At 31.9% G+C, this 26,374-nt stretch overlaps 2 protein-coding genes across 2 annotated transcripts; one reads left to right on the top strand and one right to left on the bottom strand.

The window, feature by feature from the left end:
• Nucleotides 1-5,387: 5,387 nt before the first annotated feature.
• LOC120091294 (uncharacterized) lies at nucleotides 5,388-6,597 on the bottom strand. The gene has a single exon (XM_039049267.2). The coding sequence runs from the start codon at nucleotides 6,476-6,478 to the stop codon at nucleotides 5,624-5,626; it is 855 nt and encodes a 284-aa protein (XP_038905195.1). The 5' UTR covers nucleotides 6,479-6,597; the 3' UTR covers nucleotides 5,388-5,623.
• Nucleotides 6,598-24,500: 17,903 nt separating this feature from the next.
• Nucleotides 24,501-25,274, top strand: LOC150032739 (uncharacterized). The gene has a single exon (XM_090307003.1). The coding sequence runs from the start codon at nucleotides 24,501-24,503 to the stop codon at nucleotides 25,272-25,274; it is 774 nt and encodes a 257-aa protein (XP_090163129.1).
• Nucleotides 25,275-26,374: the final 1,100 nt, after the last annotated feature.

The following is a 26,374-nucleotide window of genomic DNA, read 5'->3' as shown; positions in this document are numbered from 1 at the left end:
GACGAAGCCAGAAAAGGAAAAATCTCCCAAAAAAGGAGAAAATAAGTCGCGTCATAATAAAGAAAAATATTAGACTAAATATCATAGCCGAATATTTCCAGATAAGGAAAATATTTTGATGTCACAATTGGATATTAAGATTTTATTTGTGACATCTGCAAAACCACTGCTTTAGATAAAATTATAAAGCCAACAAACCAAATCTCCAACAAGTAATATTCAAATTAATTAGTCTCTAATTTTTCAATTACTTGATAATTATGTTGCACTGTCTTACTAAGAAAACCATGGCGGTCATAGCCCAATTGGTTGAGACAACCAAATGCTACAAGGGAAGGTCATTGGTCCCGTAAGACCATACACTTACTAGGTAAGTCATATTTTAACCAAAAGAGACTAATCCAACCCTAACTTCACATCTCATCCAATGGGTCACAAATCTATTCATGTGAAGTTTAGCATATCATTTTCAATCGCTTGAGATTGTTTATATGTTATGAAAAAAGTTGAAGCTCAATTGATAGAGTGAAATTGAAATTAACAACTCAACTGAGGTAGATTAATACACAGGAGTATAAATTCTACATTAATTAACAAAGATTAGTTATTAGCTAGACAAAGTCATGGTTGGCTCAAAACAAGAAAATATGAAAGGTTAATGCACAAAAGACGCATAACTCAATCAATAAAGTGAGTCCCATATGTCCCAACACTTTCAAACATATCAAACATAAGTATGTAGTTGTTGAGTAATCTATACGATGGTGTTAGCTTATCTTATATCCTAGCAAATTACTTGCAATACTTGCAAACATGATTGATACTCACGACGATTAGTTAGTGAAACTCTAGAGAATAATTAGATGATCGGACAATCAAAAACTCATACCAATTTAAGCAACAAAGACAATGATACATCACATCCCAATACTCATTATTTTCTTGCATTGCAGGAAATCTCTACCACGACTTTGATCAATAACATTTATGACCCTACTGTTGACGACTGAAAGCTAACATACACACCACATCAATTACCTTAGTCGATAAACATTAATTACTCAAACATTTTTACCATTTACCACTTTGATTTTGAAAAGTAAGAAGCCAAACCTTTCTTTAATAACCTAAAACGTGAACAATATTGAGAAGATTTGATGAAATGATAGAGAACAAGTTTTAAAGTGTGTTGAATTGGGATAAGTATCATTGTCCCTTCCATTGGCCATCAAAATCAACCCACCATATATGGGTATGGAGGAACATAATTATAAATTTATAATTATTATATTTCCCCAACTTCTATCTTCCCACTCCACTTGGCTTCAAAAAGGAGGGCCAAATTCCAAATTCAAATCCTGATTCCAAATTCCTTCCTCCCACGCCAACTCTCTCTTCATTCATTTTTTGACTTACTTACTTATTACAATCAATGTGCTCAAATCAATTTCCCACCCAATACAAAGTGCTTCACACTCACTTTTTAGGTAAAAATATATTTCATTAGATGTTCCATAAGTTTCTTTTTTTTCCCTTCTTTTCCTTCCAAACACTTTTCAACGGATTGGTGCTCCTTCGATGCAGCTATTTTGATGCATTCTAACTCTAAATATGGTCAAATAAAATACTGCTACGTGATAATTCAATTTTTTTTTAATTATTTCTTTTATTATTATTATTTTTTTATGGTAAAGAAGTGGGGAGTATTGAGTTAGACTACACCTAATCCTTGCTCATTCAACAATAAGCAATTTCTGACATTAATTAATTGTTATTGTGAAATTTTCTACGACTATTTATCAACGAATGACTCAAGATTTGACTTTTCTTGTCAACTAAACTTTTACCTCGACATTGAGAATATGTCATAATAATGTTAATAATAGTGCATTACTAAGAGTATCTTAATTATGACATTTTCTTTTATGTCATATAGTTGCATACTACTTTTAATTTAGTTCATGAACTTTCAATAAATCTTAAACTTAGATTCTTGTTAGTTTACACTGTTATTTTTAAAAAAAAAAAATAGTATAAGGAAGCGTACGAAGAATTTGAAATTCTAACCTCAAGGAATGGAGTATATATCAATTATCGCTAAATTATGCTCACTTTGCAAGGAAAAGAAGATTATATTAACCTTTTATCTTTAATTTTTTGGAAGCATATTCGCATGGTGTCTTTTCTTAAAAGAAAATTATTATTATTATTATTGTACCAAGTTTGATAAAATTAACTTCAAACTAATACTTTCTTTTAACGATTTATTGAGGAAAAAAACGTCAAGCTAATCATAAGGACTAATTTTAAGACAAAAGAAATATCATTTTTGTCTCTCTCAGGTTAGAGTCTAGTTTTTATTTGATCCACAGTTTTAAAACATAACATTTCTACCCTTGAATTTTTTTTATTTACTTTACATTTGATCCCTAAGGTTTAATATTTTACACTTTTACCATTGAGTTTTTGTCACTGTTTATTTTGATACTTGACATTATCTTTCAGTTAAATAATTTTAAATAATTATGGTATTAAATTTTTTAATTAATTTTAATAGAGACGAAAAGTTAGTAAAAATTAATTTAATTCTTTTAAATTAATTAATAGACACTAACACTTCATATCAAAGGTAATTAATTAAATATTTTTTTATTAAAAAAACAAGGTTAAAAGTGTAAATATGAAGTTTTAGGGACTTAATTGAAACAAACTCAAAACCTAAGGGTAAAAATTTAACAATTTGAAACCTAAAACTAATGGAAAATAGACTCAAAACATAGAATAAAAAATATAGATTCCATTTGGTAATCATTTTGTTTTTGTTTTTGTTTTTAAAAATTAAGCCTATGGATATTACTTCCACCTCCAAAATTTTCTTTTGTTATTTACTTTTCAACAATGATTTAAAAAATCAAGCTAAATTTGAGAACTAAAAAAAGTAGCTTTCAAACAATTATTTTTGTTTATGGAATTTAGCTAAGAATTTAACTATTATATTTAACAAAGATGCAATATAAGAATTTTGGATGAAATAAACTTAATTTTCAAAACAAAAACAAAAAACTAAGACCCTGTTTGAACCATTTGGTTTTTTGTTTTTGTTTTTGAAAATGAAGCTTATTTCATCAACATTTCTTACAATGAATTGTATATTTCTTAAGTACAATGGTTGAATTATTTGCTAAATTCCAAAGACAAAAAACAACTTTTTGAAAGCTACTTTTTTTAGTTCTCAAAATTTAGCTTTGTTTTCTGAAACATTGATGAAAAGTAGATAATAAAAAAAGAAATTTAAAGGTGGAAATAGTATCTATAGACTAAATTTTCAAAAATAAAACGGTATCAAACGGGACCTAAATGATTATAAAACGGATCCTAATTTTTACCTTTTGAGATTTATTAAAACTAAAAAATGGCCAGTATTTCAACCAATATTTATTCACTAATTACATATTAATTTTGCTAGTACCATTACAATTTAAACCTGGTCGTTCGGGAGTAATTCGTTAAAATGTGGATTTATATATAATAGATTGTAAAATATATATTAATCCTACAAACTACCCATGTAACCTCATGTTTATGATTAATATTAATATTATTATTATTATTATTATTTTTACTTAGATTGCAAGACTTCCAAAAATAATAACAATACCTAATAAATAATAAAATATCCAATGCAAGATTATAATATACCGACACATTTTTTTTACGTCTATAAACTAATAGATATCTCCAAAAGTTTGCACTTTTTTAAAGTTCAAAGCATTATAGTTTAGCCACCTGAGTATTTAAATCCAAGAATTAATTGAAAAGGAACGTGTAATTAACAATCCCCATGTAATTAATATTTTTAAGCATATATAATTAAGAAATCTAATGTTGTTTTTAAATATAATAAAATGAACTAAAATATTTATATGGTATAGTAAAATTTTACTGTCTATCTGTGATAAATTGTGATAAACTATGATAGACTACTATATGTACCTACCTGTATCATAATAGACACAGATAGTAGTTTATTGCGGTCTATTACAGTCTATAATATTTTGCTATATTTATAAATATTTTAAATAATTTTATCATTTAAAATAATTTTCCTTTACTATATAATATATATTAATATGTTATCGCTCAAATATAATTTGAACAAATAAGAACTAGTCCTTTTAATTTGGTGGGGCGCTGAAACTATGATTCTTTCAAATTATAATAAATATTTTAGAGTTAGATTCAAATTAAAGAAAAATATAAACTTAAATTTAATGAGACTTTCGATAAAACCACATAATCTCTTATCGTTAATTAATTTTCAAATAGAACGACTTCATGCTTTTTGTAATATGATACGAGTCAATGAAACGTTAATAATAATAATAACAATAGAGTGGAAAAAATGGGTAGAAATAATTATTATTTGAGTATTATTAAAAACGTATAAATAAAAACAAAAACAATTTTGTTCTTTTAGTACTAAACTAAATCTTAATTTAGTTTTTAAAAAAATATCTTATATAATAGGTTGATGCATATGCTCTCGAATAAAAAATCAAAAAGTTCAAACTTTCAGATTTATTTTAGTTTATATGCTTTCACTTTTTGTCTATTTTAGTTAATGTACCCTTTTAAACAGCAAAAAGTTTAGAATGTAAAAATATCAACTTTTATTATTTGTATTGCCAACTTTTCTAATAGAAATTAGGTTTAAAAAAACTTTTTGGCACCTAAATTTTGACGAAAATAACTCTGAATTTTGGTACGTAACGGTTATTTTCTATTTTGTAATAATTTAATTCATGAAATTAGTATGTAACAATTTGATATTTGCACTTTTAAATTTTGAACAATTTAATTCCTCGATAAAAAAAATTCATGAAAAATAGATATCAATTTTTATTATTTTATGAATGTATTGTATAAAGTTATTGAGTCTCTAGTTAGTTTATCAGTTTATTTATGATATAAATCTCATTAAATCTTAATACTACTTTCTACGATAAGGATTAAATCGTTACAAGTTTTAAAATACAAAAACTAAATTTTTACATAGTAAAAGTTTAGGGACTAAATTGCTACAAAATTGAAAGTTAAGTGTAAATCATTACAAAGTAGAGTTCAATTATCAAATTGTTACTCTTATGAAAGTTTAGAGACTAATTGTGACTTTTAACTTAAAAATATTGTTTGTTAAATAAGAAAATACACAGGAAAATTAATTTGGTATATTAAAAAAATTATATTGAATTATCTATTTAAAAAAAAAACGTTCACAGATTGGATATGGAGATAGCTTTCACCCAAACATATTTCTTGTTTTAAATACACTTGGAAATGAAATAGTAACTAAAAAATTGGTAACTTCGAGTAAGACTTTATCTCAATTTGCATCAAAATTCTCTCATGGAATCTCAAATCCATATCAATTAACAATCTCATTGTATATTACATATATGTAATAATCTAAACATATATATGTTCAAAGATAACTGAAAAACTTGTTCATCAATCATCTTTATTTTTCCCTTTTCTTTCATATCTAAACATAAACAGAGCTTTTGAAAATGCAAAAAATTAAATGCTCCAATAGTTAACTCACTCAGCCGAATCCAATGATGTTTTACTCCAACAACCAGCCAATTCCGGCTTGTAATTTGTAAGGAAGATATGATTTCCTCTTACCTTCTTCTCTCAACGTGCGATTCCTCACGTAGAATGATTCGTGTGCAGAGAAAATCTTCTTCTGATCTCCGCCGGAGTAATCTTTCTTTTCCTTTAATTGCCTCGTCGATTTTGTCTCTGATTTGATTTCTTTTACCTTCTTCGTTGAATTTGAACTCGTCGACGGCGTGAAGGAGATGTACGACTGTTTTCCGTCGCTGTGGCTTCTCCGTAGAAGGTCTCGGATTCCCCAACGCTTTGTCGACGATGATCCAGTGGATCGGCTCTTCTTGCAAGCCAGATTTGGCGTTCCGATGGATTTAGGTTTCCAAACGCAGTACGTTTCAGACGGAACTCCTTCCAATTCATCCACTGACGATGACGAAGACGAAGACGAAGACGACGTAGACGAAGGTGACTGCGGATCGTAATCGCGATCTCGGATTAGAAGCTTCTCCAGAGGAATTCGAATCGGCTGCTCGATTGCTGAATCTCGACCGTCGATTTCCGGTTTTTCAACTTGAGGTTCCTCAAACAGAAGATCGGAATTGAAAATCGGAAACGCAGGAGGGATTAAACCGCCACCGCCAAATACATCATCGCAATCGGCAGGTTTACGGAGCGAGACGAATTCGAAATCGTCGTCGTCTTCTTCCTGATCCTTTGCTTTGTTTGGCGAGTGCGATTGATTGAAATCGAAAACAGAGCAGCCGGCGGCTCTTATGGCGGCGGCCGAGGTTGTTCCGGTGGAGTAACTGTTGAAGCTCGGACACATTCCGAAATCTTCTTCTTGCATTTGAACTTGGAGAGCCATGGCCTTTCTTCTTTCAGAGTTTGCGAATGAAGAAAAAGGAATTGAATGGTTTATATATATGAGAGTCGAGGAGTTCAGTAAAGTTTACATTACAGGAGCTCCAAAAAGACAAATCTAGAAATTCAAATTAAAATAAAATTAAAACTAATTTATTTAATGAAAAAATGTTGGTGCATTGCAGACAATAAATTTTTTTCACGTGGCATGTTTTTTTTTTTCCTGAAAAAAATAAATTATTTTCATTTTTATCATGTAAGAAAAATGGAATGCATGAGATATTATGTTGCATCTAATCATCGACATTTATTTACAGAGAAGTGATCGAAAATTTAAGATTGCCAACACATTGTATATGGAGTTGAGTTGTGCTCGTTTTGGCCGAGGTAGTTAAATTACAAGTTAATTCTGAATTATTTATTTTGTATTTAAAAAGTTTCTAAATTTTAAAAATGCATTAACTCTCGATTCTATATTTAACCGAGGTTACACTTTAAAATTAATAATAAATTCTATAATGTTTGAAGTTTTTAAAAATTAATTAAGACTGTGTTGATAATCAATTGGGTTTTTACTTTTGTTTTTAAAATGAAGTTTACATATACTATTATTATTTTGTTGTCAAAATTTAGCCAAATTTTAAAAACTAAAAAAAAAAAAAATAGTTTTAAGTCTCATATGATACTCATTTAATATTTAAAAATTTAGTCTATAAATATTATTTTTATGAATCGATGTTTTTGTTATTTACCCTTTAATGGTGTTTTAAAAAATCATATTAGGGTTTGAAAATTAAAAGTTGTTTTTGATTTTGAAATCTGATATTGAATAAAGAATTTTAGGCGAATAGTATAGACTCTAATAATCAATTAAATAAGTTTGATGTGATATTTTTAGAATTTGGAAATATAAAGAGAAAATTATAATATTCAAATAGATAAGTTTAATTGAGTTGGTAGGAGGTAGAACCAAAATAAATTAAAGTAGATTCGACAAAAAGATTGTCTATCCATCTCGAAAGGAAAAACGACAATATTTTGGAAAACGTGGCATGCCTATAAAAGATATTGGTTTAATTTGGTTATACAAATTTTACGTGGCCGATTTTCTTTTTCATTTTTCTCAAAATGATATTACCAAAAATTTAATTTTAGAAAAAAACGTAAAATAATTACAAAACATATAGAAATTTTGACTAATCACAAATCGCCATATTATTTCTCAAATTAATGACAAAATTATAAATTATTGATTTCATAACTAATTAAAGATCGACATGTATTCTAAATTGAAATTGAAGACGAAAGTTGGTAGATTTTGATAACGTCGTGTCTTTTATTTTGACCGTTTGATCAAATTAATTATTTTTTCCAATTTAGTATTACTACTCAAGCTTAGGTTCAATTGAGCCCAAAAATGTATTTAATTTAGTCCAAATGCTAACCAAGCCTACAAAGCCATATTGAAGCTCTATAGATAAAGAAGTTCTCCTTCATTTAAAAAGGTTCAGAAATTTAAGTCTCCATAGAATTAGAAATAATTCTTCTAACAACCAGAAGACTCTATGAGCTCATTAGGATTGAACTCAGAAACATAAATTTTTTCCAGATACAAATATTCTTCTAATTCTTCAATTTCAAGAACATTCACACGCTTTGTTTATTCAAATCATGCATATGCATCAAAAAGAGAGAATCAAAGAATCAACTATCAAAAAACGAATCACATCTACATAAAATCAGCATAAACACAAGTTCGATTCCAAACAACGTTTATTTGATAAACCTCGTATGAACACATACATTTATTTCTTAAAACAGGTAAATTAATAGAAGTTAAGCTATAAATTTATTTTTTGAACTTTCAATGGTCTCTAATATGTTATTTCATTTTAAACAATACTTAATAAACCTTTTCTTTTTATAATATATTTAACATATCTATTGATGCCAAAATCTGGACAAGGAAAATAGTTTGATCTTTACATGACAACTACGGTAAATTTATTTGAATAGGAGAAGAATGTGACTTGTAAAACAAAGGGAAACATATACACTAATGTTGCTACACCCACTTCGATGCTTAAGTCAGACTGTGAGGAAGTGTGGAAACTTCGAGATTTGAGAGTAAAAATTAGCTTTATTTCTTTGGAGTTATATTGATGTATTTATATGCATAAGTGGCCTAGGTTATCTTCTATAAAGTTCCAAAGCAATATTGGGTAGCCCTTTATCTCATTGGGTCGGGCATGTTTCATTAGCTAGTTAGTTAGGCTCAGTCTTAGCCAAGCCCGAGGTCAAGCACCTCTTCTTAGGCCCATTTTGGTCTTAGGAGTGATATTCTTGGGTTAAGCCATGCTTGGACATGCCTCATTAAGCATTTTGTTAGGTATGCCCTCGACTTGGCTAAGGCCTAAACCAACTCCTTGCTCTAAGCCCATTTTTATCTGGGTGTTATTTTTTGTCCGAATCTTGTTATTTTCTTGGACATGCCACTTAAATTCATATTAATTTTCGATCATGTTATTCTATCCAAAAGCATCCATAATAATACCTTTAGACCCCCTTTTTTTATCAATTAGATTTCATGATCTAAAATTATATCTAATTGATCTCTAAACTTTTAATTTTATGTCTAACAAATGAATATACCAACTTAAGATTGAGCACCTTGAAAAAAAAAAAAAAATTATCTTTGGGTATAATCCATCTATAAATTTTATTGTAGAATAGGTTAAAATTTATGAAATATGAAATTAAGAATTTAAGAACTCATTTAACAATCTTTAAACTACATTGATCAATTAAACACAATATTAAAAGAAAATCTGATAACACTACATATTCCTTCCACTTTAGCATTTCAAGCTTCAATTAATAATTTATTATTTTATCATATGAAATTTCACACAATTTTTAAATGATTATTTTATAACGCCCAAGGAGTTATTTGTAAAAAAGGCGAATGAGTGTAAATCTTATATACAAAATAAAAAATGGTTTTCTGTTCCTCAAATATTCATCCAACGGCTGTAAAAAATAGTAGTAGTTGAAATTGTACGGACGAGATATAATAGCATATGAGAAATCTAGAAGGTGAATGCAATAGAGAGAAAATAATGTGTTGACACGTGTCAAATCCGCGTGTGACATCCCTTACCTTTTACTTCACTGACACGTTGTACGCGCATATCGAACGAAACACGTGGACTTCTTTTCAACGTTGGAGTGTTTTTCCTTCATTACCAATACTACGAAATTACGGATAAATTTTTTCTCTTCAATTTTTATGATTTTAAAATATCCACGTCAAGATTTCAATCTTATAACATATCGATAAATACAAGTATTTAGTATTATGAATATTGTTTTAAATATTTTGATTCATATTGAATTACAGAGGTGTTTCTTTAGTGATTAACAAGCATTTACAAAAGATATCGGAGAATATTAGTAAGTTTTTACTATTGATATTGAAGCCTTCAATTTACGAACATATCAGCATGTCAGACGAATTAATTAGTTGATATATATCTTCATTAATACATCAAATACTCAAATTCTACCTTTTTTTTCCACTTGTTTTTGAACTAATAATAATAGGTTTAAATACAATTTTAGGTTTTGTATTTTAGGACAAGACTTGTTCAATTTTAGTCAATTATGTAATAAAATGTCCAAGTTTATTATTGGGTTGTTTTTAAATATAAAAAAATTAATCAAAATATTTATAAAATATCGCAAAATTTTAGAACTATCAATGATAGACGTTGATAGACACTGATAGACTTTTATCAGCGTCTATCGGTGATATTGATAGACACTGATAGAGCGTCTATCATTGATAATTCGAAAATTTTGCTATATCTTGTAAATAATTTCAACAGTTTTACCATTTAAAATAATTTTCCTTATTTTTATTATCATTATTATTTTTGAAATATTTTCAAGGCTTAATTACACACAAATTTAAGAGTTTTAGATACTTATTAGATCGCTTAAAATGAACATAACTTAATTGACACATAAGTGATTTAGTGATCATGAGGTCTGTGGTCAAATTTTCTTACCAAGAAAAATGCATCACAACTTATAAAATCAATTCTATAACTTATTAATTATTTATATGTAGATAGATGACTAAACCACTAAACAACTCCATATACTAAAAAAAAAAAAAAAAAAAAACTATTCTTTTTCTCCTCAAGGCTCAAACTTTGTGGACCAAATGGACATAATTTTTTTTTTTCTTTTTTAAAGAGTCAATAATTGAACTTGTAATTATCCTAAAATTATTCTCCATTGGTAACTTGACCACTTATTATATTTAGGTTAAATTATATAAGCATACCTTTGTCATTTGTCTTAAAAATATCTGCGTATTTTTTAAATTTATAATATGATATCCATAAACTTTCATAAATGATAAATATTTCAAAATTACCACTAGAGCAGAATTCCTTTAAAATTTTTGAGAAAATTCCTCTAGAAGTTATGAAAAAAATTGAGAATTGGAATGTGTTAGCACAATAACATTTAAATAACATGGCGATTCAGATTTCATTCTAAATTATCGTCACACCGTTTCATGTTTTAATTTTCATTCAAAACTCTAAAAAATATCTACTTCAAAGGTATCTCTAAAACATTTATGAAAGTTTAGGAGTAGTGTTACAACTTTTGAAAGTCCAATGATATTTTTTAAACAAATAATAAAGTTTAAAGATATTTTTTAGGTTAAATTACAAAATTGGTCTCCATGATTTAGAGGAAATAAAGATTTAATTCATATAATTTTAAAAGTTAGAATTCATTATTTATAATTTTGATAAATCCTCATAAATAGTCTCAATAGTTTGATAAAATTCTCACATTATTCTTATAGTAGGGACTATTGATGAGATTTTTATGAAATTATAGAAACTGAATTCTAATATTTTTTTTCAAACTATAAGGGCATGTATTTAATTTTAAAAATTAAGTTTTTTTTTTATTTTTATAAAAAATGTAGATATTTATCAACCATTCAAAATATTTTTGAAACACATTTAAAATTTATTTTATACAATTTTTATCAATTTTTTTTTAATATAAATGAAGTTTTAAAAAAATATTTTTTTTATAGTCTATCCAAATCGATCCTAAACGGTCATTTTCAGCATTTCATTATCCCAACTTACACAATGGTATAGAAATGGTAAACATGTTTACCATTGCGTGTCAATTTTATGTATATTAAATCGAGATTGCAAAATTCTCCGTATCTATATATATATTATATATTTTTTAAAGTACGATTGTTCTCGAGCTTATAAAAGTAAAACGTGTAAATCAACAGTTACATGTGGGAGAAACTTTTTGTACTTATTTTTGTTTATTGTCAATACCTCTATTCTTTGACATGTTGTGTCACTCCAAATTTTAATGTGTTTTGATATGTACTTTATTTATATTTATTGATTATTTGTCTATAGGTAGTGTGATTGTCCCAACTATTTGGTGATTTTGACTTTTGTTTATGAACTTTTGGACCACATCCAATACCTTTAAATTTCTAAACTTTAATATGTATCAACAAAAATATCTTAAGATGACATTTAAGTTTCTTATGTTTATGTTTGATACTAGGTTTATAAGACATTTTTAAACACAAAATTGAATATATAGAAATTCATTAAATAGATTATTAGATAGGTTTAAAGTCAATAGCAAATTTAGTTCAACCTAGATAAGAGAATATAGCCACTTCTATTGATTTGTTTTTCTTATAAAAAAAGATGGAGTAAATTACACTTTTGATTCTTGAAGTTGAGAGTCGGTTTATATTGGGTCTCTATGTTGTGAATGAATTTGAAAAACCATGAAAGAAAAGTGAGGATAAATACAAGATAAGGTGAACTTAATTCAAATAAGTCCACGTGTCAGTTAATCTATTATCTTGTTATATCTAATTCTAACTTATTAGGATTAGGAAAGATTCATCTCATCCTCATCAAAAGAAGAAAACGTAAACTCTATCTCATTCTCCCTATGAATACATCATTATAACTCCATATGAGGAAATGAGATTTGAGATCTAGAAAAAAAAACTTGTGACTTCTTTTCTATTATTTAGTACTCATACTGATTTTGGCATCGGAGCCATTTTTTTTTTTATTTTGCAGGTTATGTCTTCCTTGAATTACAAATATACTGTTACTATTACATGAAGGCCATGTCCTTTTTTTCATGTCTAAAATTTAGCATCAACAGTTAACGCCGTTTGCGGGGACGGGAGTGCTTTACCTTTTTATTCCAAAATTAAGAAAATCAAGACCAACTTGTTTGCAGTCTAGTCTAAGGATAAAGTCTTGTGGTAAAAGACATTGAGAATCTACATCCATATAGTCATAAACCAAAAAAAGGACAAACCATAGACAGGAAAATGTTGGTTGGTTGTTAGTACTTGTACTTGTACCAGATGGATTTTGCAAGTGTAGAAAGACATTCTGGAGTTCGGTGAATTCTTAAAAGATGAAGGCATTGGAGAGAGAGGTTGAGCTTGGAATTCACTGGGGTTGATTCAAGTGATAATGGTTTCATGTGAGACTTGATCGGTAGGAGAGGTTGTTAAGAATCCATCCTTAAATGGAAAATTATCTTCATTGAAAATGATACTCTTTAAGATATAGATTCTCCCACTTAAACTTAAACACTTATAACCTTTGTAAGCATCACCACAACCCAAAAAGATACATTTGGTTGAGTGATTTTGAAATTTATGACTTCGGTAAGATCTCAAACATGGAAAGTCAACACACCCATACACTTTACAAAAGTTGTAATAAGGTGGTTGGTGATAGGCTTTTTTCCAAAGAGATAAGTAGTTGAGAGTAGGTGTAGGCAATCTATTTATCAAGTATACAACATAATGGAAAACATCACACCAGAATCTATGTAGCATTGAGACTTGAGCTAGCAAGGTTAGACCTATCTCTACTATGTGTCTATGCTTCCTTTCTGCTATACCATTTTGTTCACTTGTGTGAGGATACAATTGTCTAAAATTCTATCCTTTTTTCTTTTAGACGAGTAGTGAACACTTTAAACTTTCCACCCCAATCGGCTTGGACAATTTTCATTTTCTTTTCAAACTTATTTTTCACAAGGGCAATGTTAGGTTTTGTGTGATTGGGAATATTTGTTTAAGTGTCTCAGATGTTATGAGAATTATCTCTGCATTGTTGCTTTCGAGAAAAGGAATGTTTTTGGAAATGCTGATTTTACAAGTTTTTCTGATTCTGCAAGTTTTTTTCCTTATCAGTTTTTCCCCTTTATATGATATTCTATCGATATCCTTTTCCTTTCTGACTCTCGATTGCTATAGAATTTAGGGTTGGCTGACTTTGTTTCCGCTTCTCATATTTGAAGGGTTCATTACTCTCTAAAGACATCGACCGTATTATTCTTTTAAGCTCATACTGTGGAAGAACATTCTGTGTGTTCGGTCGAATTTGTAATGCATTGGCAATCTGAGTTCTCTTGTTCTTAAAGACATTCTCTGTATCCCTCTCTTCGAGGGCAAGATGATTAGTTGAGAAGGGATTTTCAAACTTAGGAGGAGTTTAAGTCATTCAAGGAAATGGGACTTTGCATTGAAGGGAAAGACATAACTAGAGTGGGAAGGAGTCTCATGGCTTGAGGGGAGCTCAACGTTATAAAGAGAAAGTCTCGATCTTAAGGGGAGCCTAAGATTTACTTCACTAATAATACAACTTAGAAGAGCCTAAGACATGATGAGAAGGAGTCTCACACATAGGGGGAGCTTAGAGTATTTGTTAAGTGATTAAACTGTACGAGAGTCGCTATAATCATGCATCTATTACAGATAAGTACTGCGTTGTAATTGCTTATCATTGATATTAATGAAGTTATCTTTCTTGGGCATCCTATCCTTTAGACGTAAGTGATTTACATCGAATTGGGTTACCAATATCTGGTGTTATGATTGTTTCTTCTTTTTTTCATTTTTTGAAAATTGTTTAGTGAAATGCTATAACATAAGTCATAACATTGTTAACATGTAGTAGATATCTCCTTGTCATTTTTCAATTGGTCTTAGAGCAGGTCACCATTATCTTTGATGCTGTGATTCTGCCTTATCTTCAAGGAAGGAGTAAAAGAAGAACGCTCTACGTCTTGTCCACCCATACTGGATGGAACCAACTATGCATATTGGAAAACAAGGATGACTACCTTCATGAAGTCCTTAGACAGTAAAACCTGGAAGTCTATTATAGTCGGGTGGTCTCATCCTCAAGTCTCTAATGAGAAAGGTGAATTGAAGCTCAAGCCTGAAGTTGAGTGGTTTGAAGAAAAAGATGAAGCCTCTCTTGGGAATTATAAGGTCTTAAACGCCATATTTAATGGTGTGACAAAAACATTTTTCTCTTGATCAACATCCATATGTCTGCCAAAAAAACCTGGGATGTTCTTGCTGTGCTTACGAAGGACCATCCAAAGTCGAGATGTCACAATTTCAGTGTTGGCCTCAAAATTTAAATCCTTGAAAATGCAAGTTGATGAGACTATTACTAAAATTAATGTCAGATTGCTTCATTACAAATGAATCATTCGCTCTAGGAGAAAATATTATTGAAGAAAAGCTTGCATGGAAAATTTTCCACCAAGAGATTTGACATGAAGGTCACTGTTATTGAGGAAGCTCAGGATATCTCCTCCATGAAATTTGATGATCTTTTTGGTTCTTTATTAACTTTCGAAATGTCTTTCAGCGACTGGCCTGAGAAAAGAAACAAGGGGATTTTGCAGACGTCAGTCGACAATCATCCTTTTGGATCAGGAAAAGAATATGAAGAGAATCTTGCTGATGCGATCTCCTTACTGTCAAAGCAATTCTCTCGTGTTCTGAATAAATTTGAGAAAAAGTTTGTTTTTTTATCTCCGTAGAATGGCAAAAAATGCCAACAAACCTAGATCGTCCGTTCAGAGACCTCATCGCTCTAAGAAAGACTGTGACAAATTAAGAGAGAATGATTCAAACAAAGATAAACTTTTTCATTGAAGAGAATATGAAGGTTTTGGCCACTATAAGTCATAATGCACTACTTTTCTGAAGAGACAAAACAAAAGCTACATCATGACACTGTCAGATGAAGAGTTTGATGTCAGTAATGACTCTAAAGAAGATGTCAAGGCTTTTGTCAGCTGCATTTCATCAGACAGCTTTGAAAATAAATAGCTTATTAATGAACTCTAGAATCAATTGGTGTTGATGAATCTCATAACTCGTCAATTGCAACTACTTATTGAGATCTTTACAAACTGAAGTGTGAGGATGCTAAGGTCTTTGATGTTCAGAAGAGTAGAATAAAATCCTTTATTGCTGATAACATTCCTTTCATGTTTGTTACCTTTGATTTGAAACGTGAACTCAAAAATTAAAGCTGAGAAGGAGTTAATGTATAAATCCGCACGTATGCTAAATTTTGGAATTGATCAGATTGATCAAATCCTCTTTGAAAGTAAGGCTTCCAAGGATATTTTGGTATCAGGTTCACTGGTTCCAACATCTTAAAAGGAAGACAATGTTCAGATAAAGGGAAACAAAAAATTGTTTTTGTCAGAGAACAAGAGCCTCAGAAGAATTTGCAACTTGAATGTTCCACCACGAGTCAATTTCGAAACAAGAACCACGTGAGTAAAGTGTAGTGGATCTGTCATTTTTGTGGTAAAATAAGCCATATAAGCCCTATTGTTACAAGTTATATGGATTTCAAAATCATGGGAAACTCTTTAAATTTTCTGAGACTACCTACAATAGAAAACCAAAGACGTCCATTGTGAAGAAATTGTGGAAAATTAAATCCAACTTAAATCTCTGTATTGTTATTCTTACATCTCTTCGATCTTCTACCAAAGGTGATTGGTTTTTAGATAGTGGATGTTCATGACACATGATTGGTGAAAATAGCTATGTTTCTGATATTAAGTCAGTTGGATCAGGTCAGGTCACTTTTGGTGATGGAGCTACAGGAAAGATTGTTGGTAAAGGAAAGTTAAACTATATAGGACTATTCTGGATGATGTAATGCTGGTAAAGAGCTTGACCGCAAAGCTTATTAACATAAGTCTTCTCTGTGATCAGGGAGCTGAATGTAAACTTTACCAAGGATGGTTGTGTTGTCACAGACAATGCTAAATCTCTGGTCATGACAGGTAAGTGCTCTTTAGACAACTGCTATTTGTGGACTCCTATTGATCCAAAATAAAGATGCCTTATTTCTGAGTAGGATGAATCTGTTCTGTGGCACAAGCGTCTCGAGCATATCAACTTCAAAGCCATGCAGAAGGTTGTGAAAAAGAATGCTGTGATTAAGCTTTCAACTATCAGCAATTGTGCTAGTGTTTTATGTGGAGACTGCCAAGCTGGGAGGCAAATGAGAGTGTCTTATAAACAGATACTAGTAACCGTTAGAAACCACATCCTTGAATTGATTCAAGTTGATTTTATGGGACCTATGCAGACTGTGGGAAAAGATATGTCATGGTTTGTGTTGATGATTTCTCCATATACACGTGGGTTAAATTCATAAGAGAAAAGCCTGATTCCTTTCAGGTGTTGAAAACTCTGTGTTTCAACTGCAAAGAGAGAAATGGTTGAACATTGTCCACATTCTCATTGATCATGGTAGGGAATTTGGAAACAACCATTTTGCTGAATTTTGTCATTCTGAAGGTATCCGTCATGAGTTCTCCACTTCCATCACACTTCAGCATAATAGGGTTGTCTGATGCGACGCACAAGTGAATGTAGTCAAGTCGTAGTAATTAAAATGACGTAAAAGACCAAGTATCATCTTTTGGGAATCAGATTGATATTCTTTTAGTTATTCAGAGATCATTCCAATTTTATTTAGGGAATGACTCATGATGTAAGATAATGAAACTAACTAAGAAGACAATAAAAGTGATCGAATAAGAAGAATTATCAACTAAGAGACGTTCTAGGGAATAAATTTCATCAAAGGTATTATTGAGCACACATGCTTTGACTCTTGAAGTAATTAACACAATACATAGGTCTAGAAGTCTTTTATCTGGATTGAATCTTTTGCAAAAAATATTTCTCAAGCCAATTAAATGATGACTAACACCATGAAACCAAATTAAGAAGCATGGCATTACGTTCCTTCATCAACAATCTTTACCATTATCCGACTACAAAAGCATGTTTAAACGATAGTCTAACATGCACGATCTAATCTAAAACTCACTTGTTCAAACAAGATGATAAATCATGAAATCATTTAAATATTGATCAAATATTCGAAAGCATTAAGAATAGTCATGCTAGAAATCATAAATATAAATTAACAGTTAAGAAGCACAGTGTTCAACAATTTAAACCTAAGAATTAATCTACCCTAGAACTATGAGAAATTTGGTCTAACATGGCTTCCATAGATAGAACCATATCAAGAATGCAGAAATACAGAAAATAATCCAATAAACAAGAGGGAAAGAAGAAGTCATCCGACTTTCAATCGTGTTCTCGTGATGAGTTTGGCCTTTGAGAAATCTTTGATTCCTCCAACATCATGAAAACTCCATACTCTACTCTAAACCCTTTCTCTAGGCCTCAAACACCCCAAAATTCGATCTGGTGGCCGGCCAAAAACCCTTCGTCAAATAGGAGAAATTTTTCAAAAGTGCAGAATTTTTTATTTTAAGAAAGGCAGCATAATTACGCTCTAGTCGAGCGTAATTACTTTGGTCTACTGCTGCCATAGCGTAAGGTTATGCTGGTTGGAGCGAATTACACTACATCAAATGCACAACTACTGCCGTTAAGCATAACAGGGCAACATAATTTCCCTGTGTGTTACGCCATCCTTTTAGTGATAAACAAAAGATGATAGAGAATAGAAATCTTCACATCTTTATGTTTTCTTTCTTCTTTCCTTCTCTCCCTTTGATCCGTTGCTCGGTTTTGAATTCCTTAGGCATAATTTGGTAATTTTTGGCTCATTTTGAGTATAATTCAATTATTGAACATAAAACCTAAAAATCACTAGCAAACACATCAAGTCTTATAAAAACATATTAAAAATCATCATAAATCTAAAACAAATAATGCACATTTTGTGTGTGTTTCACCACCCCAAACTTAAGAATTTGCTAGTCCCGAGCAAAGATAAGACAAGATCATAGAGAAGTTCAAGATAAGTGTGCCAATAACTCAGGCCTCAGAAAATAGCCAAATAGAGACCTACATATAAATAGTCAAGCAAGTCCATTGTTATCATCATTCATGGCCAAATCAATTTATCTCCCATATGTATGTGAGCAACCCACATTCAATTTAAAACACAGGAACTAATATTTAGGTTCAAGAAAGATTCTCTCTCTGGCTCATGCACCAATCATCAAGTATCCACACATTTTAAGAAAGTAATATGTCCACTAAGGTACCTTGATTTATTATTATTTTGTTTTACAAAAAATGATCCTAAACTTGCATCATTTTACCTAAGGGCATTAGCTTTCACACATTCACTGCAGAGAACCATACCTTGTCAATTCCCAGGTGTCTTAACTGATCACAACAAAGGAAGCTCTTGTTACCGTCATCCATGCATACACATTACAAGTTTAAACAATAAAAAGATTTTATTTTAAGCACATAAGTGTACTGATGACGGAAATTTAGATTACCAAATCTTCAAGGACTTGATAACTAAAGTTCCATGGACGCAATATGCGATGCATGTTCTTAAAGTATGCGTAAGTTATCATGCGTTGGTGGTCATGCGTTGGAATGACTATGCGTTAACAAATGTATGCGATGACCGTGCGTCCCTGTCACAAGTTTTCTTGTGCTCACGCCAAGTATAATGCGAATGAAAGTTTCTCGGCTGATCCGAGGTCGAACTCAAGGATTTGTAGCTAGACATATACGGTAATGTGTATGCAACGATTGAATAAAAGAATGACGGAGGGGTTGTTAAGCTAACGCTACTCCTACTCCTAACTAACAGACAACACAGTGAGAATATGAATAAGAGGTAGAGACACGACAACTATTGAAAAGAAGTAAATGGATGGAAAAATAGATAAAATGTGGAGATGTCTTCATTGCAACCTTTAAGAGTGACCGCAAGGGCAACCTTAGTCACAATGTAAGCCATGCGATCATGCTATACACACTAAAAGCCTAAATCTAGGACGTATGCGATGTGTATGCATAAGGGTCGACATGACCGCATACAACCACCATATCCTACTTCCTGGACGCAACCATTGTCCTCTTCGTAGGGTGCATACGCTGTGTAATAGCAAATGAAGCTCATTCCTAAGTCTTCATTCTTGCTTATGCAAACCTAATCTAGCCCTCTCGAGCATCGATTCTAACCTAGCTTTCTCGAGTCTTAGGTTCTTTCTTTAGACTCTTTCTCTCGAGTAGCTCTAAAGGTGTGATGGGCGCATACATAAGACAAGGTAACCACACAAACTTGGCTGACGCAAAATTATTCCTATCTCTAGTGAACAATAGCTTACATTGCTTAATGCAACCAACCACTTACCCTCCCGGGTAGTTAGTTGTTGCTGACTTTACTCATAGACAAGCATTGCGTTAGCCTATAGACAGGTGTTGTTACATCTTCACATTAAGTAAATAAGGTTTTCTCACACACTTGCACAACGCATATCTCTCGGTGGTTTGTTACATGCTTCATATCTCTAATCCACATGCCTAAGTATGCGATACTCTAGCAATCTCACTGATGCTAAGTAAAGAAGGATGGGGATGGAATCGAAGGAAACACAAAAATGCATTGAACACATAACGTATTAATTCCTTAATCACAAAATGTAATACAATACAATATAAGAAAAGAAGAGAAAATGAAATGACCGGCTGGAAGCAATGACTTGCTTCCAGCGGATGTGCGTCAAGGCAGCTGGTGGTGCCATGGATGGGCGGTGAAGCTGACTCTCCCGAGATATAGCTTCGATAGAAGGCTCCGGTCGTCACTCGGAATGGAGGAAGGAGATAAAGAACTCTTAAGCTTTCTTCTCACGCATTTGTTTGGATCGCAGGGATAACCCTGGATAAGTTGAAATTCTGCTCAGCGGCTTCTATATATAGAGCTTGATCACTGACAACATTAATGGACTGCTCTGATTCTGACATTCGTGGCGCGTTAGTCCTTTTCTGAATCTCTGCTGCTAACGCCGTGGTAGGTGAAATGTCAACATTATCTTTTGATTTTCCCGAGAGATGCGTTGATGCGTTCATTCCACCAACCTTGCGTTGATCCCTATATTATGCGTTATCGTGTAGCCGCAATCATGCAGTGGCCGCATTCGCTTAATACCGCATTCGCTTAATACATAATGACCGCAATCGCTTGACAATTGCAACTCCTATGCGATGGATGCATGCAGCTGATTACTGCAACACCCATGCTTTGATCGAATGCGTTCGCCTTCGCAATGGAGAGTTTCTCCGCATGCAGTCGTCTATGCGGTAGTCCGGCTTCCGCGTTTGCGTCCACTTCCTATGTTAGCTAAAAAAATAGACAATTGAATGCATAATAACGTATAATAATGGGTTAGTCGAGATTCTCAATGATGAACACTGCAAGCTCATTTTCTCATGAATTTCTAACATAATTGCCACATATTCTGCTTAACAGCCTTCATAATTCTAAATAAAAGGCCTAAGATGACATGCATTTCTGCATGTCATCATGTACGCAACTTTTTTTTCAAAGGCAAACATAATATTCTTTTCGTTTTCTCTTAGTCTAACATTATAAACCATCATGCATATTAACTCTTTAATCAGTAGGTCCTTTCGAGGTGACAACCAAATATACTTAACATGATTCTTCTTTTAGTTAAAGTTTCTAAATTAAAGTGACTACATGCTCATGATATGGGAGACTTAAAGAGGGATGCAAATAGATCATAACTCAACATATTATTCTTCTATTTCCACAATAGGTCATCCACATGCATATTCAAATCTCATCATGGACAATCAACATCAACAACACACGACAAAGAACTCTCATCATCTTCTCAAATCTCAATAAAGAAATTTAAAAATTTCTCCAATTTTCATAAACAAATTAACATGTGTATTATCAATAAAACCATATTAACATACTTAGCAAGATGAAAACAAACAACACAAAAATACAAAGGACACCTCCCACCCCAAACTTAGAAATTTGCATTGTCCTCAATGAAAGAAAAGAATAGAGCACAAAGAAACAAACCTAGGAGTGTGTGAGAGTCCACCAAAATAGGTTGGTGGCAAGAGTACTTTGTGTTGCTAATTGGCTCCTGTAAGAGAGAATAGAAAAATATTTGGACTGTCATGGAAGCCAACCTTAAAAAAAAAAAATTATTATAACATAAAATAATAAAAAGCTTGTGTTGCTTCCAAGAAACGCTAGGTTTAATGTCTCAAGCTAGACAATATAAGAGATTTTTATCAAGGACATAAAAATTATCCCATTTTCCAGGACTCTTCTTGCTTGAATCAATGTAACCTACTAAGTCAATTAGGTTTTTCTTTTTCTCATTGGCTCCTGATAACAAAGCAATATTTTTGTTATTTTTTAAATATGGAAAATAAAAAGAAGACTCAAAATTAGAAAAATCAGAAAAATATTGACAAGGCTTATGATATATACGAAAAAAGTCAACAAAAATAGGAGGATTTTCGAAGGATAAAGAATTCGGATTTTCAACCTCAAACTTTATCTCTTCAATATCTTCCTCAACATCTTCCCCATTCTCACTAACTGACTCTTTGGTTGACTCAACTCGACAAGATTCATAAGGGAGAGAAGGATCAATGATGCAAGGACTCTCTAGAGATGGCATATAAGGTTTTTCATCCTCAACCTTAATCACTTGGGCCTCATAAAAATTTGGTACAACTTCACTCTCAATCTCACAACCCTCATCTTGAATTGACTCATCTCCCTCCAATTCATCCTCACCATCAAAGTAAACAACCCTAGGTCCTCCTACCTTGGTGGCATAAAAAATATTCTCCTCACCCAAGGTTTTAAGTGTATCAACTATCAGACTAAGTTGATTTAAAATTCGGTTTAGGGTGGCCTCATTCTCTACCATTTGGCTTCTATCCTATTCTTCCTCTCCCTTCTTCCATACAAAAACTTCTAAGTTTAGACTCTAAGATATACTCTTTTAACTGATCCTCTAATGAAGGTCTGTCCTCTATCGGGGATGAATCGTAGCTCACATAATCATAGGAAGGGTAACTCATTAGGTAAGGGTTAGGATTAAAGGGTCGTGCTTGTGTTAGACTTATGTTGGGTTGACACCCACCATAATGCAATATATAATTATTGAAATCTATAACATGCAAAACACCGAAAAAAAAAACTAAATTATAAATAAATAAAACAAAAAAATAAGAACAAAAATAAACTAATGTACACCCTCAATTAAGATTAGTAAAATCTCTTAAATATAAAAAAATAAAAATAAAAAGCCAATTCCTCGGGAACGGCGCCAAAAACTTGATGTGGCACGCAAGTGAACACGATCAAGTTATAGTATTGAAAACGACGTAAAAGGTCGATTATCATCTTCTGGGAATCAGATTGATATTCTTTTAGCTATTCAGAGATCATTTCAATTTTATTTAGGGACCGACTCATGATGTAAGATAATGAAACTAACTAAGAAAGCAATAAAAGTGATCATATATGAAGAATTATCAACTAAGAGATGTTCTAGGGAATAAATTTCATCAAAGGTTGAGCACATATGCTTTGACTCTTGAAATAATTAACACAACACCTAGTTCTAGAAGTATTTTATCCGAATTGAATATTTTGCAAACAATCTTTTCTCAAGCCAATTAAATAATAATTAAAATCATGAAACCAAATTAAGAAGTATGACATTACGTTCCTTCATCAACAATCTCTATCGTTAACCGACTACAAAAGTGTGTGCAAACGATAGTCTAGCATGCATGATCGAATCTACAACTCACTTGTTCAAGTAAGATGATAAATCATGAAATCATTTAAATTGTGACCAAACATTAAAAAACATTAAGAACTGTCATGCTAGAAAGTATAAATATAAATTAACATTTAAGAAGCACATTGTTCAATAATTTAAACCTAAGAATTCATCTACCCCTAGAACTATGAAAAATTTAGTCTAACATGGCTTCTATAGACAGAACCATATCAAGAATATAAAAATACATAAAATAATCTAATAAACAAAAGGGAAAGGAGAAGTTATCTGACTTTCGATCATGTACTCGTGATGAATTCGGCCTTCAAGCAATCTTCAATTCCTCCGACATCATGAAAACTCCATAATTTGCTCTAGACCCTCTCTTTAGGCCTCAAACACTCCAAAATTCGATCTGGTGACCGGCCAAAAACCCTTGGTTAAATAGGAGAAATTTTTCAAAAGTGCATAATTTTTTATTTTAGGGAAGGTAGCGTAATTACGCCCTAGTCGAGCATAATTACGTTGGTCTGCTAATGTCGTAGCATAAGGTTATGTTGGTTGGAGTGTAATTACGCTGCATCAGATGCACAACTACTGCCTTCAAGCGTAATGGGGCGACGTAATTACCCTGTATGTTACGCTGTCCTTTTAATGATGGACAATAGAAATCTTCACATCTTTAGATTTTCTTCCTTCTTTTCTTTTCTCCCTTTGGTCCGTTGCTCGATTTTTACTTCTTTAAGCATAATTTGGTCCTTTTTGGCTCACTTTGAGTATAATTTAATTCTTGAGCATAAAACCTAAAAATCACTAGAAAACACATCAAATCTTATAAAATCATATTAAAAACCATCCTAAATCTAAGGTAAATAACGCAACTTTGTGTGCGTTTCATTGTCGAATGTAAAAACCGCACTCTACAAGAGATGACTTACGTTATGCTTCATGCTCACAATCTTCAATATCACTTTTGAGCCAAAGCCCTAAATACCGCCTTCCACATGCATAATCGAATTGCAATTTGTTCTGGTATTGACTGCACAAATTATGAAATTTGGAGGGGGAGAAAGCCTAATATAAAATACTTTCATATTTTTGGTAGTCCTTGTTATATATTAGCTGATCATGACCCAAAGAAAAAGTGGGATTCCAAAAGTGATGAAGGAATCTTCTTGGGGTATTTAGCAAACAACAGAGCATATAAGGTCTATAACAAGCGTACAAAGAGTGTTGTGGAATCTTTTAATGTTTTCATAGATGATAAATATAGGGTAAAATTTACTACTGAGGAAAATGAAGATGATAATGAATATGTTGTAATAGATAGTGGAAAATTTAAGACAATTGTCTCTCCAAATGCTGATGACAACTCCTGTAACAACTCTGAAAATTTTGAAAGCATCACAATCTCAGAAAATGAATATGACCAGAAACATTCCAAGCCGCATTCTAGTAGAATCTTGAAGAATCACCCCTCAAATGATATTATAGAAGATTTTGGATTTGGAGTTTTCACCAAGAAGAAAGAAAAGGTGGACTATCTCAAAATGATCGGTAAAATTGGTTTCACATCCCCTTTAGAACCCAAGAATGCAACTGAATCCTTGAAAGATGAGTGTTGGGTTAATGCTGTGCAAGAAGAATTGATGCAATTTGAAAGACTTCAGGTCTGGACGTTGGTTTCTCGTCCTGTTTTAGCAAATATTGTAGGCACAAAATGGATCTTTAAAAAGAAATCTGACGCGGATGGAACAGTTACAAGAAATAAGCCTTGACTACTTGCCCAAGGATACTCCCAAATGGAGAGTGTCAACTTTGATCAGATGTTTGCTCCCGTAGTTCGTCTGGAAGCCATTAAACTATTGCTAAGTATTTCTCACTTTCTAAAATTCAAACTTTATCAGATGGATGTCAAAAATGCTTTCCTCAATGGGATTGAAATGAGGAAGTTTATGTCGAGTAACCGAAAGGCTTTGTAGATCCTGCTCACCCTGATCATGTGTACAAGCTTCAAGAAGCTTTGTATGGCCTTAAGCAAGCACCTCGTGCCTGATAGGATCAATTAACTGAATTTCTTCTCAAACAGAGGTATGTGAGAGGGGGAGTTGGCAAAATGCTTTTTGTAAAGAAAGAAAAAGGAAGCCTCGTAATTGACCAAATTTATTTGGATGATATTGTGTTCGGAGGAATGCCTCAACATCTTGTAGATCATTTTGTAAATCAAATGCAGAATGAATTTGAAATGAGTTTGGTGGGTGAATTGACATATTTCTTGGGTCTCCAGATCTAGCAGATTAAAGATGGAATTTTCATATCTCAAAGAAAATGTGCTACATACCCGGTGAAAGGTTTGGGCTTGAAAAATCTCGTACAAAGAGAACTCCTGCTCCTACTCATATTAAAATGTCCAAAGACTCTGATGGACCTTGTGTTGATGAGAGCTTGTATCGAAGCATTATTGGGAGTTTACTTTATCTTACTGTAAGCAGGCCTGACATTGCATTTGCTATAAGAGTCTGTGCGAGAGATCAAGTAAAGCCAAAAGTGAGTCATCTATTGTGTGCCAAACGGATCATCAAATATATTAACGGTACATGTGAGTATGGTCTTCTGTATTCTTTTGATACTAACTGCTTCTTGGTTGGGTATTGTAATGTAAATTGGGTTGAAAGCTCAGAAGATCGAAAAAGCACTTCAAGTGGATGTTTCTTCTGAGAAACAACCTGGTTTCCTGATTCAGAAAAAAGAAAAAATGTGTGTGTCTATCCACCACTGAAGCCGAATAAGTTGCTACTGGAAGAAGTTATACTCAACTTCTCTAGATGAAACAAATGCTCAAAGAACACGGTGTCCCACAAAATGCTATGACAATGTA

Source organism: Benincasa hispida, chromosome 11, assembly GCF_027475165.1.
Source record: "Benincasa hispida cultivar pf3 chromosome 11, pf3_genome.v1.1, whole genome shotgun sequence".
NCBI lineage: Eukaryota > Viridiplantae > Streptophyta > Magnoliopsida > Cucurbitales > Cucurbitaceae > Benincasa > Benincasa hispida.
This window is presented reverse-complemented; position numbering and strand designations above follow the sequence as displayed.